Raw genomic sequence first — 15,858 nt, 5'->3', positions numbered from 1 at the left:
AACAAACTTTTTTTTCCAAAAAAAACGATAGCCCCCCCCCGAAAATCAAATGGTTGCTGCCTTAACAAAAAAGAAAGGTCATGAAAATACAGAAATATAATAAAATTTAAAGATGATTTGATGAAATTTGTAAACAAAATATATTTGAATACAAATGTATAAAATATACCAAACACATTTTTTTATAGTTCTCATTATTGTGACTTTATTATTGGGTGTTTTTTATCTGATTTTCGCATACGTTCTTAAATGCATATGACAATGCCAGACTTAACAGTTGTAATAATAAGTTAAAGTGAAGTTTTTGACTGACTCTTTGAAGTCAGAACATAATTTGACCAGTTTAAAACAAAATACATTTTTAAAAATATTGAATAATCAATATGCAAAATAAACTTTTTTATAGTCCTCATTATTGCGCCGTATGGGGACCTTATTTCCTCTGTCTTTTATCTGGCTTTTCTGTACATTTTTAAATCAATATAAAAAACTTGACTTAAAAGTTGAAATAAGTTTAGTTGGGACTGACTCTTTGAAGTCAGAACACGATTTGACCTGTTAAAGCCAGTTGACAGAAAAAAAAATGTCCAATCAAAACTAAGTCTTCTTCCTTTAAGCCCCCTCCATATCTGAATCTGCTACTGTTGAGTTAATTAATTCATAATTTTTTTTAAGAAACAATTCAGTCAAATGGTTTTTAAAATAATGTTTTTTAAAACCGAAAGTTCCAAATGTTAATTTAACAGAAAAAAAGTCATGAAAATACAGAAATAAAATTTTAAAATAATTTGAAGAAATTTGTTAACAAAATACATTTGAATATTAAATAATAGTATACAAAATACACTTTTTTATAGTCCACATTTTTGTGACTTTATTATTGGGTTTCTTTTATCTGAGTTTCTTATACATTCTTGAATGCATATGACAATCCCAGACTTAAAGTTGCAATACTTAATTAAAGTTAAGTATAGTTTTTTACTGACTCCTTGAAGTCAGAACATTGTGTGACTTGTTCAAGTCAGTTTGCACAATAGGATTTACCTCAATGAAATATTAAGATATCAAAAATATACCAAATTATCTTTTATATAGTTCTTATAATTGTGACTTAATTTTTTGTGATTTTTTCCCTACTTGTATCCATACATTCTAACAATCACATCACCATCATGATAATGCCCGACTTTTACAGAACTTTGCAAGCCATTTAGTTTTTGACAGACTCTTTTAAGTCAGAACATGATTTGACCTGTTTAAGTCAATTTGTCCGAACATGCCCATTTGACCTGTTTAAGTCAATTTGTCCGAACATGCCCATTTGACCTGTTTAAGTCAATTTGTCTGAACATGATTTGACCTGTTTAAGTCAATTTGTCTGAACATGATTTGACCTGTTCAAGTCAGATTGCAGAACAAATTTTCCAATCAAAGCTAGGTGTACTTCCTTTAAGCCCTGCTTCTGAATCTGCCATTTGTGAATTTATTTGATAAATGTTTAGAAACAATTAAGTCAAATGGTTATTTATTTTAGGGGGTCTTACATATATTTCTTATGTTCTGACGTTCCCATACTTTCATTTAATATCATATGTCAGTACCCCACAGTTTTGGACTGACTGTTTTAAGTCAAAACATGATTTGACCTGTTTAAAAGAAAATGCATTTAAATATTGAATATACCAAATATTTTTTTTTATAGTCCTCATTGTGACTTTAGGGGACCTTATATATTTTTCCTCTGTCCTATCTGGCTTTCCCATACATTTTTAAATCAATATGCCAGTACTAGACTTAAAAGTTGAAATACGTTTTGTTTTGACTGACTCTTTGAAGTCAGAACATAGTGTGACTTGTTTGAGTCAGTTTGCACAACAGTATTTACCTCAATGACATATTAAAATAATAAATGTTTTGCTCTTGATAAATTTAGCTAAAAATGGATGAGAATAGATCCTTTATTTTTTTCCTTGGAAGATTTGAAGTATTGTCATGGTACTAGTAAATGTATCCAATATTGTATTATGTTAATCTTTTGATATTGACAGAAAATTGTATGATCCATTTTTTCTCCTTTGGTTTTTGTTTGTATTTTGAAATGATTGAATTTGATGAGATAAATATATTATGTTAAGATTCTGGAAAGGAAAGATGAAGGTATGATGAGCCCCACTTTTTAAACTCTTTGATTCGAAACTAGTAATCACTATATTTTTATGGAGATTTATAACACAGTGGTAGTAATGACTGTTTCAAGTCAGAACAAAAGTGACCTCTCCAAGTCAAAATGCATTAAAAAGGGACATAAATCTTATTAGAATATGAAGATATTAAGTCACAATATTTTGTGCAAAAGCTGACCTGTGGAAGTCATTTTATGATAAATTAAAGTCTGACATTAACTGACCTGTACAAGTCATATTCTGTTGAGTGCAAGAAGGGAGACAACACTTACATCAAATTATATCTGACCTATGGAAGTCATTTTATTCTGACTTGTTTATGTCAGAGCTCTGACTGTCATTGTCATTGTAGTCTTTTTTGCCATTTTTATACGCCCGTCGTCTTTCAAACAACGGGCGTATCATGCGCTAAAGCGCAGCCCTTTATTATAAATATAGAAACATGTCAGAGGGAATTCCCCAGTTTTGATAAAATGCGAGAGTTCTCTGAATTCCGATAAATCTATCTCTGTAATATAAGAACTGAAGTGGAGTTTTTCTCATGTCAGAAAGAATATCAGACAAGCTGTGAATATGGCTGGATCGTAACATCAACAGTGCTTTGATTTATATTTCAGGGACCAGCTAATAGTTTAGTAAGAGCCTCCGTACAGTATATGGATCTAACTTCTGGTAGCGCATGCAGTCATTGGTTGGAGTATAGATATAACTTATTGGGACAGAAAGGTCCAAAGTGAGTATTATTGGTTGGATTAAGATTGTTATCAAGTGCACCTGCAAGAGTGGGGTTGGAACAGTAGTAGAACAACTTATACAACTCGACCACCTCAGCCCCTTATTGGAACAAAGTGAGTTTTGTTGGTTGGAATAATAATTCATTGCAACAGAAAAGCAAAAAATGTAAAAATCATAAATATCGATGAAGGATATCTTTTTAGGGTCCGTCTGTCGTCGTTGTCCTTCATTATCATTAACTTTTACAATAATCTTCTCCTCTGAAATTACAGGGCCAAATTTAACCAAACTTGGCCATAATCATCATTGGGGTATCTAGTCTTAAAACCAAACCAACCAACCAAGATGGCCTCCATGTCTAAAAATAGAACATAGGGTAAAATGTAGATTTTGGCTTATAACTCTGAAACCAAAGCATTAATCTGATCTATCTGCCCAGAAATTTTCAGATGAATCGGACAACCGGTTGTTGGGTTGCTGCCCCTGAATTGGTAATTTTAAGGAAATTTTGCCGTTTTTTGTCATTATCTTGAATATCATAGATAGAGATAAACTGTAAACAGCGATAATTTTCTGCATAAGAAGATCTACAAATATGTAACCATTACCAAAATGGTCAGTTGACCTCTTAAGGAGTTATTGCCCTTCATAATCATTTTTTACCATTTTTTTGTAAATTTTTGTAATCTTTTACAAAAATCTCCTCCGAAACTTCTGGGCCAAATTTAACCACATTCGGCCACAATCGTTATTGGGGTATCTAGTTTGAAAAATGTGTGCGGTGACACAGCCAACTAACCAAGATGGAGGCCATGGCTAAAAATAGAACATAGGCTAAAATGTAGATTTGGCTTATAACTCTGAAACCAAAGCTTTTAGTGCAAGTCTGACAGGGGTTAAATTGTTTATCAAGTCAAGACCTATCTGCCTTGAAATTTTCAGACAGATGGGACAACCTTTTGTTGGGTTGCTGCCCCCGAAATTAGTAATTTTAAGGAAATTTTGCAGTTTTCGGTTATTATCTTGAATATTATTATAGATGGAGATAAACTGTAAACGGCAATAATGTTCAACAAAGTTAGATCTACAAATAAGTCTGCACGACCAAAATTGTCAAATGACTCTTTAAGGAGTTATTGCCCTTTATAGTCAATTTTTAACAATTTTCATAAATGTTTTGTAAATTTTCGTAAATTTTTATGCCCCACCTACAATAGTAGAGGGTCATTATGTTTTCTGGTCTGTGCGTCCATTCGTTCGTCCGTCCATTTGTTCGTCCGTCCTTTCGTTCATCCATCTGTTCGTTCGTCCGTCTGTTCCGCTTCAGGTTAAAGTTTTTGGTAAAGGTAGTTTTTGATGAAGTTGAAGTCCAATCGACTTCAAACTTAGTACACATGTTCCCTATGATATGATCTTTCTAATTTTAATGCCAAATTAGAGTTTTTACCCCAATGTCACGGTCCACTGAACATAGAAAATGATAGTGCGAGTGGGGCATTCGTGTACTGGGGACACATTACAAAATATTTTCCACTGTAACTACAGGGCCAAGTTCATTATAGATAGAGATAATTGTAGCAACAAGGATGTTCAGTAAAGTAAGATCTACAAACACTTCACCATCACCTAAACACAATTTTGTCATGAATTTATCTGTGTCCATTGTTCAATATGCACATAGACCAAGGTGAGCCACACAGGCACTTGAGAGCCTCTAGTTAAAATCTACAAAAATTTACCAAATTTATGAAAATTGTTTGCAAAATATTTTTCTCTGTAACTAATGGTCCAAGTTCATTATGGATGGAGGTAATTGTAAGTAGCAAGAATATTCAGTAAAGTAAGATCTACAAACACATCACCATCACCAAAACACAATTTTGTCATGAATCCATCTGTGTCCTTTGTTTAATATGCACATAGACCAAGGTGAGCGACACAGGCTCTTAAGAGCATCTAGTTTAAAAAAAATACTATTTATTGAAACAGTTAAACCACATCTTCCTCCTTTTAACATATATTTTTATAATGCAGGGTATGTGGAACAAACTTTGTGGCCGACGTTGAAAAATGGGACAGTTCACCAGATGAGCTAAGCAATGCAATGATAATTAGATTTGACAGTAACACATACTCATCAGCGTCAGTTTCCAAAGGATTCTCCATTAAAGTGTCAACAATAGGAGCAGGTAGGTTTTTTCTTTTGAAAAAATGCCAAATTTGATATCTTTCTGAGACAGGTAGTTGATGATTTGTTCTCTGTTGAATAATTACAGCTATATATACAACCATAACTATAACACATTTGATTGAAAAGTAATGAAAATTGGCTAATAGTTGTAAATTCAGTAACAATTGTGATGTTTTTAGTATTGCAAAAAATGCAGGTGTTATAAATGCAATGATTTAAACTGGCATTTAAAAAGAAATTATATGAATTAAACAGGATTTTTATCAAAATCACAAAAATGTTGATAAAAAAATCTCCAGTTGTGAGACCCAAACTTCTGCTGAAAATGTTAGAATCTCCAGTTGTCACTTAACAACTCTGTCAAATGTATGAATACCATCTCCAGTTGTCGCATAACAAATCTGTCAAATGTATGAATACCATCTCCAGTTGTCCCTTAACAACTCTGTCAAATGTATGAATACCATCTCCAGTTGTCCCTTAACGACTCTGTCAAATGTATGAATACCATCTCCAGTTGTCCCTTAACGACTCTGTCAAATGTATGAATACCATCTCCAGTTGTCCCTTAACAACTCTGTCAAATGTATGAATACCATCTCCAGTTGTCCCTTAACGACTCTGTCAAATGTATGAATACCATCTCCAGTTGTCCCTTAACGACTCTGTCAAATGTATGAATACCATCTCCAGTTGTCCCTTAACAACTCTGTCAAATGTATGAATACCATCTCCAGTTGTCCCTTAACGACTCCCTTAAATGTATGAATACCATCTCCAGTTGTCACTAAACAACTCTGTCAAATGTATGAATACCATCTCCAGTTGTCCCTTAACGACTCTGTCAAATGTATGAATACCATCTCCAGTTGTCACTAAACAACTCTGTCAAATGTATGAATACCATCTCCAGTTGTCCCTTAACGACTCTGTCAAATGTATGAATACCATCTCCAGTTGTCCCTTAACAACTCCCTTAAATGTATGATTACCATCTCCAGTTGTCACTAAACAACTCTGTCAAGTATGAAGTTGAAATAAGAATTAAATTGAAATTTTTAATAATTTTAGCTTAAACTTCATAATTGTATTGCATGAAATGTTCAAAATGGTCACAAATCTCCCTTAATCCATTTGCCAAAAAAATAAGCAACAGCTTAAAAAGGAGTTATTTATCTTTCTCAGGCGTTGTGCACCCCTTAATACTAGGAAAAAAAGTTGGTTAAACTATATCAGCATTGCAGTAGTTAACTGGTATTATTTTTCAGGTTGTCTCAATAACCCTTGTGTATTTGGAACATGCAGCAGCCCTTTGAATTCAGGTACCTACACATGTGCATGTAACCCAGGTGTAACAGGGACAAACTGTGATCAATTAACTCGTGAGTATTATGTTTGTTTAGTTTAAACACTATTTTTATGCCCCACCTACGATAGTAGAGGGGCATTATGTTTTCTGGTCTGTGCGTCCGTTCGTCCGTCTGTCCGTTCGTTCGTCCGTCTGTTCGTTCGTCTGTCTGTCCTGCTTCAGGTTAAAGTTTTTGGTCAAGGTAGTTTTTGATGAAGTTGAAGTCCAATCAACTTGAAACTCAGTACACATGTTCCTTATGATATGATCTTTCTAATTTTAAAGCCAAATTAAACTTTTGACCCCAATTTCATGGTCCACTGAACATAGAAAATGAAAGTGCATGTTTCTAGTTAAAGTTTTTGGTCAAGGTAGTTTTTGATGAAGTTGAAGTCCAATCAACTTGAAACTTAGTACACATGTTCCCTATGATATTATCTTTCTAATTTTAATGCCTAATTATATTTTTTATCCAATTTCACGGTCCATTGAACATGGAAAATGATAGTGCGAGTGGAGCATCCGTGTACTTTGGACACATTCTTGTATTCAAATAAATTGAATAGATTAAGCAGCAGCTGCCCTTTTTAAGCCCTCTCCATTTTTTAATTTAGTATTGTGTTACTGGTACTGTTGTTAACTGTTTTTAGGTCACCTTGGTGAAAGGCCAAGTCAGCTACTTTAATATCTTGTCACCTGTTGCTACTGGATGAAATTTGATTTAATTTTTAAAGTGTTTCCAATGACCCCGCTTGCCAACCAAGATGGCTAAAAATAGTACCTAGTCCTGGGGTAAAATGCAAGTTTTGCATAAAAAAAAATGTTGAGAATATAAATATCTAAGGTAATTTTGGCCTATTTTGAGTCTAACCTGTTTAAGATTTTTTTCACGGGAGTTATTGCCCTTTTGTCTAAGCTGTCTAACGAATTCTTACAGGAGTTATTGCCCTTCTTGACATAGTTTCTATTTCCTAAGATGATTTCCTATTATAGCAAATTATAAAAGATAAGCAGGCCTTTGAGCCTTTGTACCTTTGTGCTTGAAAACAATGTTAAGAAATTTTGCTCGTTCGCTGCTCTCACTCGCCAAAAAGGTTCACATTTTGGCTCATGTCTGATATTTTATGATATATATATGTGTAGAAAACCTGATAATACTTATTTGAATAATAACTATGACTTTTTTAAATAATTTTTCAGCATCCTATCAACTTATTTGTACATTTGAGTTTGGAGAAAAATGTCCTTTTGAGAATGAAGGAAGTAATGCAATAAATTGGGACACTAACAGTGTAAGTTAACAATTATATGCATTTTTATAAATAATAGATTTAGGTCCTTTTTGGTCATATAGATCTTCAACTGTTTTGTGGTTCTATACACATCCTTTGTCATTCCTCAGATGAAGGTTAATCTCAGAAAGGGATGTTTTCATTTTTGAAGGGATTGTAAGAAATTTATTATTTGAAATACAGTCATATAAAAGATTACAGATAAAATTGTAAATGGAAATGGAAATTATGTCAAAGAGACAACAAAGGTGAATCATAAAAATTAAATGTTCAACAAATACCAAATTTCCTAAAGGCTTGTATACAATCTTCGTCAAAAACCACGAAATTAAATATCAACAAATATGTAAGTTATTCACAATCCTCAAAAATTGGTACCCACGAAAATAAGTGAATGCACAGTAATTAAAAATTACATAGTTATTGCAGAGTTCACCTGAATTTTATTTTATACTGACAATTTGTTCCCTCATAATGTTGGTGCTGTCCAATCAAAATTGTTTTTTTTTTAAATTGCATTATTTGTATTATTTTATTAGCAAGGTACGCCATCAAGCAATACGGGACCAAGCAATGCTCACGGAGGGTTCCAGTACGTGTATACAGAGATGTCAGGAAAAAATCCGGGTGATAAAGCTACCATGTCTACAACTTCACAGTTACCAAGTAAGATAATAACAATAGTATAGGAGCTACTTGTATATATAATTAGTTACGACAAATGATACAACTTCACAGTTACCAAGTAAGATAATAACAAGAGTATAGGAGCTACCTACATATATAATTAGTAATGACAAATGATACAACCAAAATGTTAAGTAACTACGGATAATTTCATTGATTCTACCACGAAACAAAAATAATGTAATGTGGTAGAGTATCCAGTGATTATGATGTTGTTTGCCAATCAAAACTTTCTCATGTTCACTTTGTGTCTCATTTGACAGAGTCAAAAAGCAAGACATATGTATGCTGTTTCCGACGGCGGCTGCAACGTCAACAATGTATTAGTTTGTGATAAGGTCTAGTTTGTGGTGAGCGACAAGTTGTTGGCTCGTCAAATTTAGTATGCAGTTGTATTAGCATTGGCATATTTCATTTCCATGGAGATTAATTGGCTCCACCCTCTTAGTCATGGTCTATTGACTATAACATTTTTGCTTAGTTTACATTTATTAGTTTGTGATTAGGTCAGATTAAGGGGAACCATCAGTAGTAGGCCAATGTTAATTGCTATTCAGTTGTGTAAGCATTAGCACATCCAATTTTCATGGAGAATATTTGTCCCAGGTTATATGACATTGTAATGTGTAATCTTATACATTGTAGCAACTAGTTTCTGTATGGTGTTGTAATGTGTAATCTTATACATTGTAGCTACTAGTTTCTGTATGGCGTTGTAATGTGTAATCTTATACATTGTAGCTACTAGTTTCTGTATGGTGTTGTAATGTGTAATCTTATACATTGTAGCTACTAGTTTCTGTATGGTGTTGTAATGTGTAATCTTATACATTGTAGCTACTAGTTTCTGTATGGTGTTGTAATGTGTAATCTTATACATTTTAGCAACTAGTTTCTGTATGGTGTTGTAATGTGTAATCTTATACATTGTAGCTACTAGTTTCTGTATGGTGTTGTAATGTGTAATCTTATACATTGTAGCTATTAGTCGCTGTATGGCGTTGTAATGTGTAATCTTATACATTGTAGCTACTAGTTTCTGTATGGTGTTGTAATGTGTAATCTTATACATTGTAGCTACTAGTTTCTGTATGGCGTTGTAATGTGTAATCTTATACATTGTAGCTACTAGTTTCTGTATGACATTGTAATGTGTAATCTTATACATTGTAGCTACTAGTTGCTGTATGGCGTTGTAATGTGTAATCTTATACATTGTAGCTACTAGTTTCTGTATGGTGTTGTAATGTGTAATCTTATACATTGTAGCTACTAGTTTCTGTATGGTGTTGTAATGTGTAATCTTATACATTGTAGCTACTAGTTTCTGTATGGTGTTGTAATGTGTAATCTTATACATTGTAGCTACTAGTTTCTGTATGGTGTTGTAATGTGTAATCTTATACATTGTAGCTACTAGTTTCTGTATGGTGTTGTAATGTGTAATCTTATACATTGTAGCTACTAGTTTCTGTATGGCGTTGTAATGTGTAATCTTATACATTGTAGCTACTAGTTTCTGTATGGCGTTGTAATGTGTAATCTTATACATTGTAGCTACTAGTTTCTGTATGGCGTTGTAATGTGTAATCTTATACATTGTAGCTACTAGTTTCTGTATGGTGTTGTAATGTGTAATCTTATACATTGTAGCTACTAGTTTCTGTATGGTGTTGTAATGTGTAATCTTATACATTGTAGCTACTAGTTTCTGTATGGTGTTGTAATGTGTAATCTTATACATTGTAGCTACTAGTTGCTGTATGGCGTTGTAATGTGTAATCTTATACATTGTAGCTACTAGTTTCTGTATGGTGTTGTAATGTGTAATCTTATACATTGTAGCTACTAGTTTCTGTATGGTGTTGTAATGTGTAATCTTATACATTGTAGCTACTAGTTTCTGTATGGTGTTGTAATGTGTAATCTTATACATTGTAGCTACTAGTTTCTGTATGGTGTTGTAATGTGTAATCTTATACATTGTAGCTACTAGTTTCTGTATGGTGTTGTAATGTGTAATCTTATACATTGTAGCTACTAGTTTCTGTATGGCGTTGTAATGTGTAATCTTATACATTGTAGCTACTAGTTTCTGTATGGTGTTGTAATGTGTAATCTTATACATTGTAGCTACTAGTTTCTGTATGGCGTTGTAATGTGTAATCTTATACATTGTAGCTACTAGTTTCTGTATGGTGTTGTAATGTGTAATCTTATACATTGTAGCTACTAGTTTCTGTATGGTGTTGTAATGTGTAATCTTATACATTGTAGCTACTAGTTTCTGTATGGTGTTGTAATGTGTAATCTTATACATTGTAGCTACTAGTTTCTGTATGGCGTTGTAATGTGTAATCTTATACATTGTAGCTACTAGTTGCTGTATGGTGTTGTAATGTGTAATCTTATACATTGTAGCTACTAGTTGCTGTATGGTGTTGTAATGTGTAATCTTATACATTGTAGCTACTAGTTTCTGTATGGTGTTGTAATGTGTAATCTTATACATTGTAGCTACTAGTTTCTGTATGACATTGTAATGTGTAATCTTATACATTGTAGCTATTAGTTTCTGTATGGCGTTGTAATGTGTAATCTTATACATTGTAGCTACTAGTTTCTGTATGGTGTTGTAATGTGTAATCTTATACATTGTAGCTACTAGTTTCTGTATGGCGTTGTAATGTGTAATCTTATACATTGTAGCTATTAGTTTCTGTATGGTGTTGTAATGTGTAATCTTATACATTGTAGCTACTAGTTTCTGTATGGCGTTGTAATGTGTAATCTTATACATTGTAGCTACTAGTTTCTGTATGGCGTTGTAATGTGTAATCTTATACATTGTAGCTACTAGTTTCTGTATGGTGTTGTAATGTGTAATCTTATACATTGTAGCTACTAGTTTCTGTATGACATTGTAATGTGTAATCTTATACATTGTAGCTACTAGTTTCTGTATGGTGTTGTAATGTGTAATCTTATACATTGTAGCTACTAGTTTCTGTATGACATTGTAATGTGTAATCTTATACATTGTAGCTACTAGTTTCTGTATGGTGTTGTAATGTGTAATCTTATACATTGTAGCTACTAGTTTCTGTATGGCGTTGTAATGTGTAATCTTATACATTGTAGCTATTAGTTTCTGTATGGCGTTGTAATGTGTAATCTTATACATTTTAGCTACTAGTTTCTGTATGGCGTTGTAATGTGTAATCTTATACATTGTAGCTACTAGTTTCTGTATGGTGTTGTAATGTGTAATCTTATACATTGTAGCTACTAGTTTCTGTATGGTGTTGTAATGTGTAATCTTATACATTGTAGCTACTAGTTTCTGTATGGCGTTGTAATGTGTAATCTTATACATTGTAGCTACTAGTTTCTGTATGGTGTTGTAATGTGTAATCTTATACATTGTAGCTACTAGTTTCTGTATGGCGTTGTAATGTGTAATCTTATACATTGTAGCTACTAGTTTCTGTATGGCGTTGTAATGTGTAATCTTATACATTGTAGCTACTAGTTTCTGTATGGTGTTGTAATGTGTAATCTTATACATTTTAGCAACTAGTTTCTGTATGGCATTGTAATGTGTAATCTTATACATTGTAGCTACTAGTCGCTGTATGGTGTTGTAATGTGTAATCTTATACATTGTAGCTACTAGTTTCTGTATGGCGTTGTAATGTGTAATCTTATACATTGTAGCTACTAGTCGCTGTATGACATTTTATTATCACATGAAGGGATCTACTATGGGTACTTTAAACATATACTCTGAGGGGACAAATACAGCGAAATATAATATATGGACACGGTCTGGTGCTCAAGGCGATGATTGGATCAAAGCAGAAATAGACATACCTGCCATTAATGGTCTTAAGGTAAGTAGTTTCTTTAATAGATGATAGAGTTGCCATCGGTGACCAAGTGGTCTAAGTAGCTCCCTCTGTTATTACTAGCCAGTCAACACTGAAGTGATTTAACTCCACTCGTACAGGTGCACTTGACTTCAATCTAGATTGACAAGGTTGTTAGTTTATCGACCCAAGGTTTGTGATTTCTCTGACTTCCTCCACCAACAGAAACTGATTGCCACGAAACAGCAAAAAAGTGGTGCTTATAAGTGGCATCAAAACACCAAAAATCCAATTAAAAGATGATGGATGACTGATTTATTATTGTTCAGGACGAGAACATGTTAATGTGATATTAGCCCTGCTTGTACTAGACTAACACGCCTTAATTTGAGCCTGCTAGAAGGTAACATTCAGGACGAGAACATGTTAATGTGATATTAACCCGGCTTGTACTAGACTAACACGCCTTAATTTGAGCCTGCTAAAAGGTAACAGTCTGCAGGATGACATGTCACCCCACCAGGACACATTGTTCTGACTCTTAATCAACCAGTCTTTGCTCTTATTCCTTAATGCCATGCGCTTAGTGAAGAAGCAGCAAATACTAATTTTAAAGTCTTAGGTTTGACCTAGAATGGATGGACGCCATGACCTCGCACGCTTTGGGAAAAAATGCTTCCACTGAGATAGTTTCTTTGATAAATATATTTGAAATACTAAAGGGATAATATATAGTCAACAAAACACATGGAATTGAAGCAACTTAAACAAAAACAAAAAAAACACCAAAATCAAGGGGGAATTCATCTTTTTGCAAGGTCTTATTCTGGTGACTTGTTTCAGATGACATTTGAAGGTGTTTTTTTTCAGATGACAATTGAAGGTGTTCGTGGCTCTAATTGGTCAAGTGACATAGCCATTGATGATGTATCACTTATTCCAGGAACTTGTGGTAAGATTATTACACAGATTTAAAGGGGAGGTAATCAGAATTACAGGCTGTTTTTCTGTCTCCCATGTGACCTGTCGAGCAGAACATTGAAATAACACATCCATCCTTATAAGTGCTCCCACATGTGTAATTCTTGCCAGATTTTTATCAAACTTGTATAGTAGATAAATATTGGTATAAATGTCAAAGGCAAGTCAATGCTGATCAACTTTTTTTAATAAAAAAGTTATTTTCAATTTGGAAATACATGTATTAATTTTCTGAAAATTGTATTGTAAGCACTCTGCAGACTTTTATATTTATATCAGCAATGTCAAGGACAAGTTTGCAAGTATTATAGTATAGATCAAATATTTTTGAAAAATTTACGGAAATGTTAATTATACCCCAGGCAACGAAGTTGCGAAGGGTATTATGTTTTTGACCTGTTTGTCTGTCCATCAGTCAATCAGTCTGTCAGTCCTGTTTCTTGTCATGGCAACTCCTCTGAAACCACACAACAGAATTTCATGAAACCTTTTTAGATAAAAATGACATACTATGTATATCTGCATATCGACAGGAAATTACGATTCAATTTTTTTCTAGGAGGTACATGCCTTTGAACTTATTTGCTTCAATATACTACTGCAACAGTTTGTCATCACAACTCCTCTGAAAACACAACAGAATTTCATGAAACTTTGTAGATAATAAGGACATACTACGTAGATGTGCATATCAACAGGAAATTATGATTAAATTTTTATGCCCCACCTACGATAGTAGAGGGGCATTATGTTTTCTGGTCTGTGCGTCCGTTCGTTCGTCCGTCTGTCCCTCCATCCGTCCGTCCGTCTGTCCCGCTTCAGGTTAAAGTTTTTGGTCAAGGTAGTTTTTGATGAAGCTGAAGTCCAATCAACTTGAAACTTAGTACATATGTTCCTTATGATATGATCTTTCTAATTTTAAAGACAAATTAAACTTTTGACCCCTATTTCACGGTCCACTGAACATAGAAAATGAAAGTGCGAGTATCAGGTTAAAGTTTTTGGTCAAGGTAGTTTTTGATGAAGCTGAAGTCCAATCAACTTGAAACTTAGTACATATGTTCCTTATGATATGATCTTTCTAATTTAAAAGACAAATTAAACTTTTGACCCCTATTTCACGGTCCACTGAACATAGAAAATGAAAGTGCGAGTTTCAGGTTAAAGTTTTTGGTCAAGGTAGTTTTTGATGAAGCTGAAGTCCAATCAACTTGAAACTTAGTACAAATGTTCCCTATGATATGATCTTTTTAATTTTAATGCCTAATTATATTTTTTACCCATTTTCACGGTCCATTGAACATGGAAAATGATAGTGCGAGTGGGGCATCCGTGTACTTTGGACACATTCTTGTTTTTCTAGGAGTTGCGCCCTTTGAACTTATTTGCCTCAATATACCTCCACTATAGTTTCTAAAACCACACAACAGAATTCCGAATTTCATGAAACCTTTTTAGATAATAAGGACATACTATGCAGATGTGCATATTGAAATTATGATTCAATTTTTTTTTTTCATACAATTTCTTTTCTTAGTTATTTTATTTCTCCAGTGACAATGCGGGGACGTGGGGTATGTGAGCTCGCTCACTAACTTAAAGCTTCTTTTATTAAATTTGAAATTGCATTGCATTTGCTTTGAAGCCTTTTTTTCACTATGATATCTTTATCAACATTAAAAGAATGATTTTTTTTTTTATTTATCATGGTTTTTGTCGATGGACAGATAAAATATGTGCAATTAGAGGCACATTTGAACTCTGTTCTTCTATTTAAATGAAAGTTATTGTATTACCTTCGGGATTGTGTTTTCAAATTTTACGAGCATGATAAGTATCTTATATTATTACTTTTGAACAAGATAAATAGAAATAAGTAATATTTTAAAAAGTTGTCTCAGTCTATTAAGAAGTCATGTTAAAAGGTCCATTATTTTACAGGCAACCCAGTTACATCTGGTCCAACTACCGCTGATACAGTTACAGCTGCACCAACTACTGCTTCACCAGCTACGCCTTCACCAACTACGCCTTCACCAACTACTGCTGCACCAAATACAGCTGCACCAACTACCGCTTCACCAACTACGTCTCAACCAACAGGTATTTATTTCAATGTTTAATGGTTACATCTAATCTGTACATCTTAACCAACACTTTGTAGGGGTGAAAAGGGTGTTCGAATATTAATTAAACAGAAATTGTCTCAAAAATTGTAAAAATTAAAATCACATTTAAGTCTAAAATAACAAAATCGCAATAATAAATGCACACAATAATTTCTGAATTTACAGTATCTTATAAAATAATGTGTCTTTTCTCTTATCACCATATAATTAAATCCTGATTTTTATGCCCCACCTACGATAGTAGAGGGGCATTATGTTTTCTGGTCTGTGCGTCTGTCCGTCTGTCTGTTCGTCCGTCCGTCTGTTCGTTCGTCCGTCCGTCTGTCCCGCTTCAGGTTAAAGTTTTTGGTCAAGGTAGTTTTTGATGAAGTTTAAGTCCAATCGACTTCAAACTTAGTACACATGTCCCCTATGATATGATCTTTCTAATTTAAATGCCAAAT

The 15,858-nt window shown here is 33.5% G+C and overlaps 1 protein-coding gene across 3 annotated transcripts in view; it reads left to right on the top strand.

Moving 5' to 3' along the window:
• LOC143062111 (MAM and LDL-receptor class A domain-containing protein 1-like) overlaps nt 1–15,858 on the top strand; it is a 161,927-nt gene that overhangs the window by 106,731 nt on the left and 39,338 nt on the right. For all 3 annotated transcript variants that reach the window (XM_076233933.1, XM_076233925.1, XM_076233938.1), the window contains 8 exons: nt 2,801–2,916; nt 4,953–5,107; nt 6,378–6,491; nt 7,658–7,749; nt 8,289–8,415; nt 12,154–12,329; nt 13,176–13,257; nt 15,228–15,389. In XM_076233933.1, the coding sequence (XP_076090048.1) occupies nt 2,801–2,916; nt 4,953–5,107; nt 6,378–6,491; nt 7,658–7,749; nt 8,289–8,415; nt 12,154–12,329; nt 13,176–13,257; nt 15,228–15,389 (1,024 nt within the window). The remainder of the gene's footprint in view (nt 1–2,800; nt 2,917–4,952; nt 5,108–6,377; nt 6,492–7,657; nt 7,750–8,288; nt 8,416–12,153; nt 12,330–13,175; nt 13,258–15,227; nt 15,390–15,858) is intronic.

This window comes from Mytilus galloprovincialis, chromosome 1 (genome assembly GCF_965363235.1).
Source record: "Mytilus galloprovincialis chromosome 1, xbMytGall1.hap1.1, whole genome shotgun sequence".
Lineage (NCBI taxonomy): Eukaryota > Metazoa > Mollusca > Bivalvia > Mytilida > Mytilidae > Mytilus > Mytilus galloprovincialis.
Note: the sequence above shows the minus strand (reverse complement) of the source record. Positions and strands in the feature narration are given on the sequence as shown.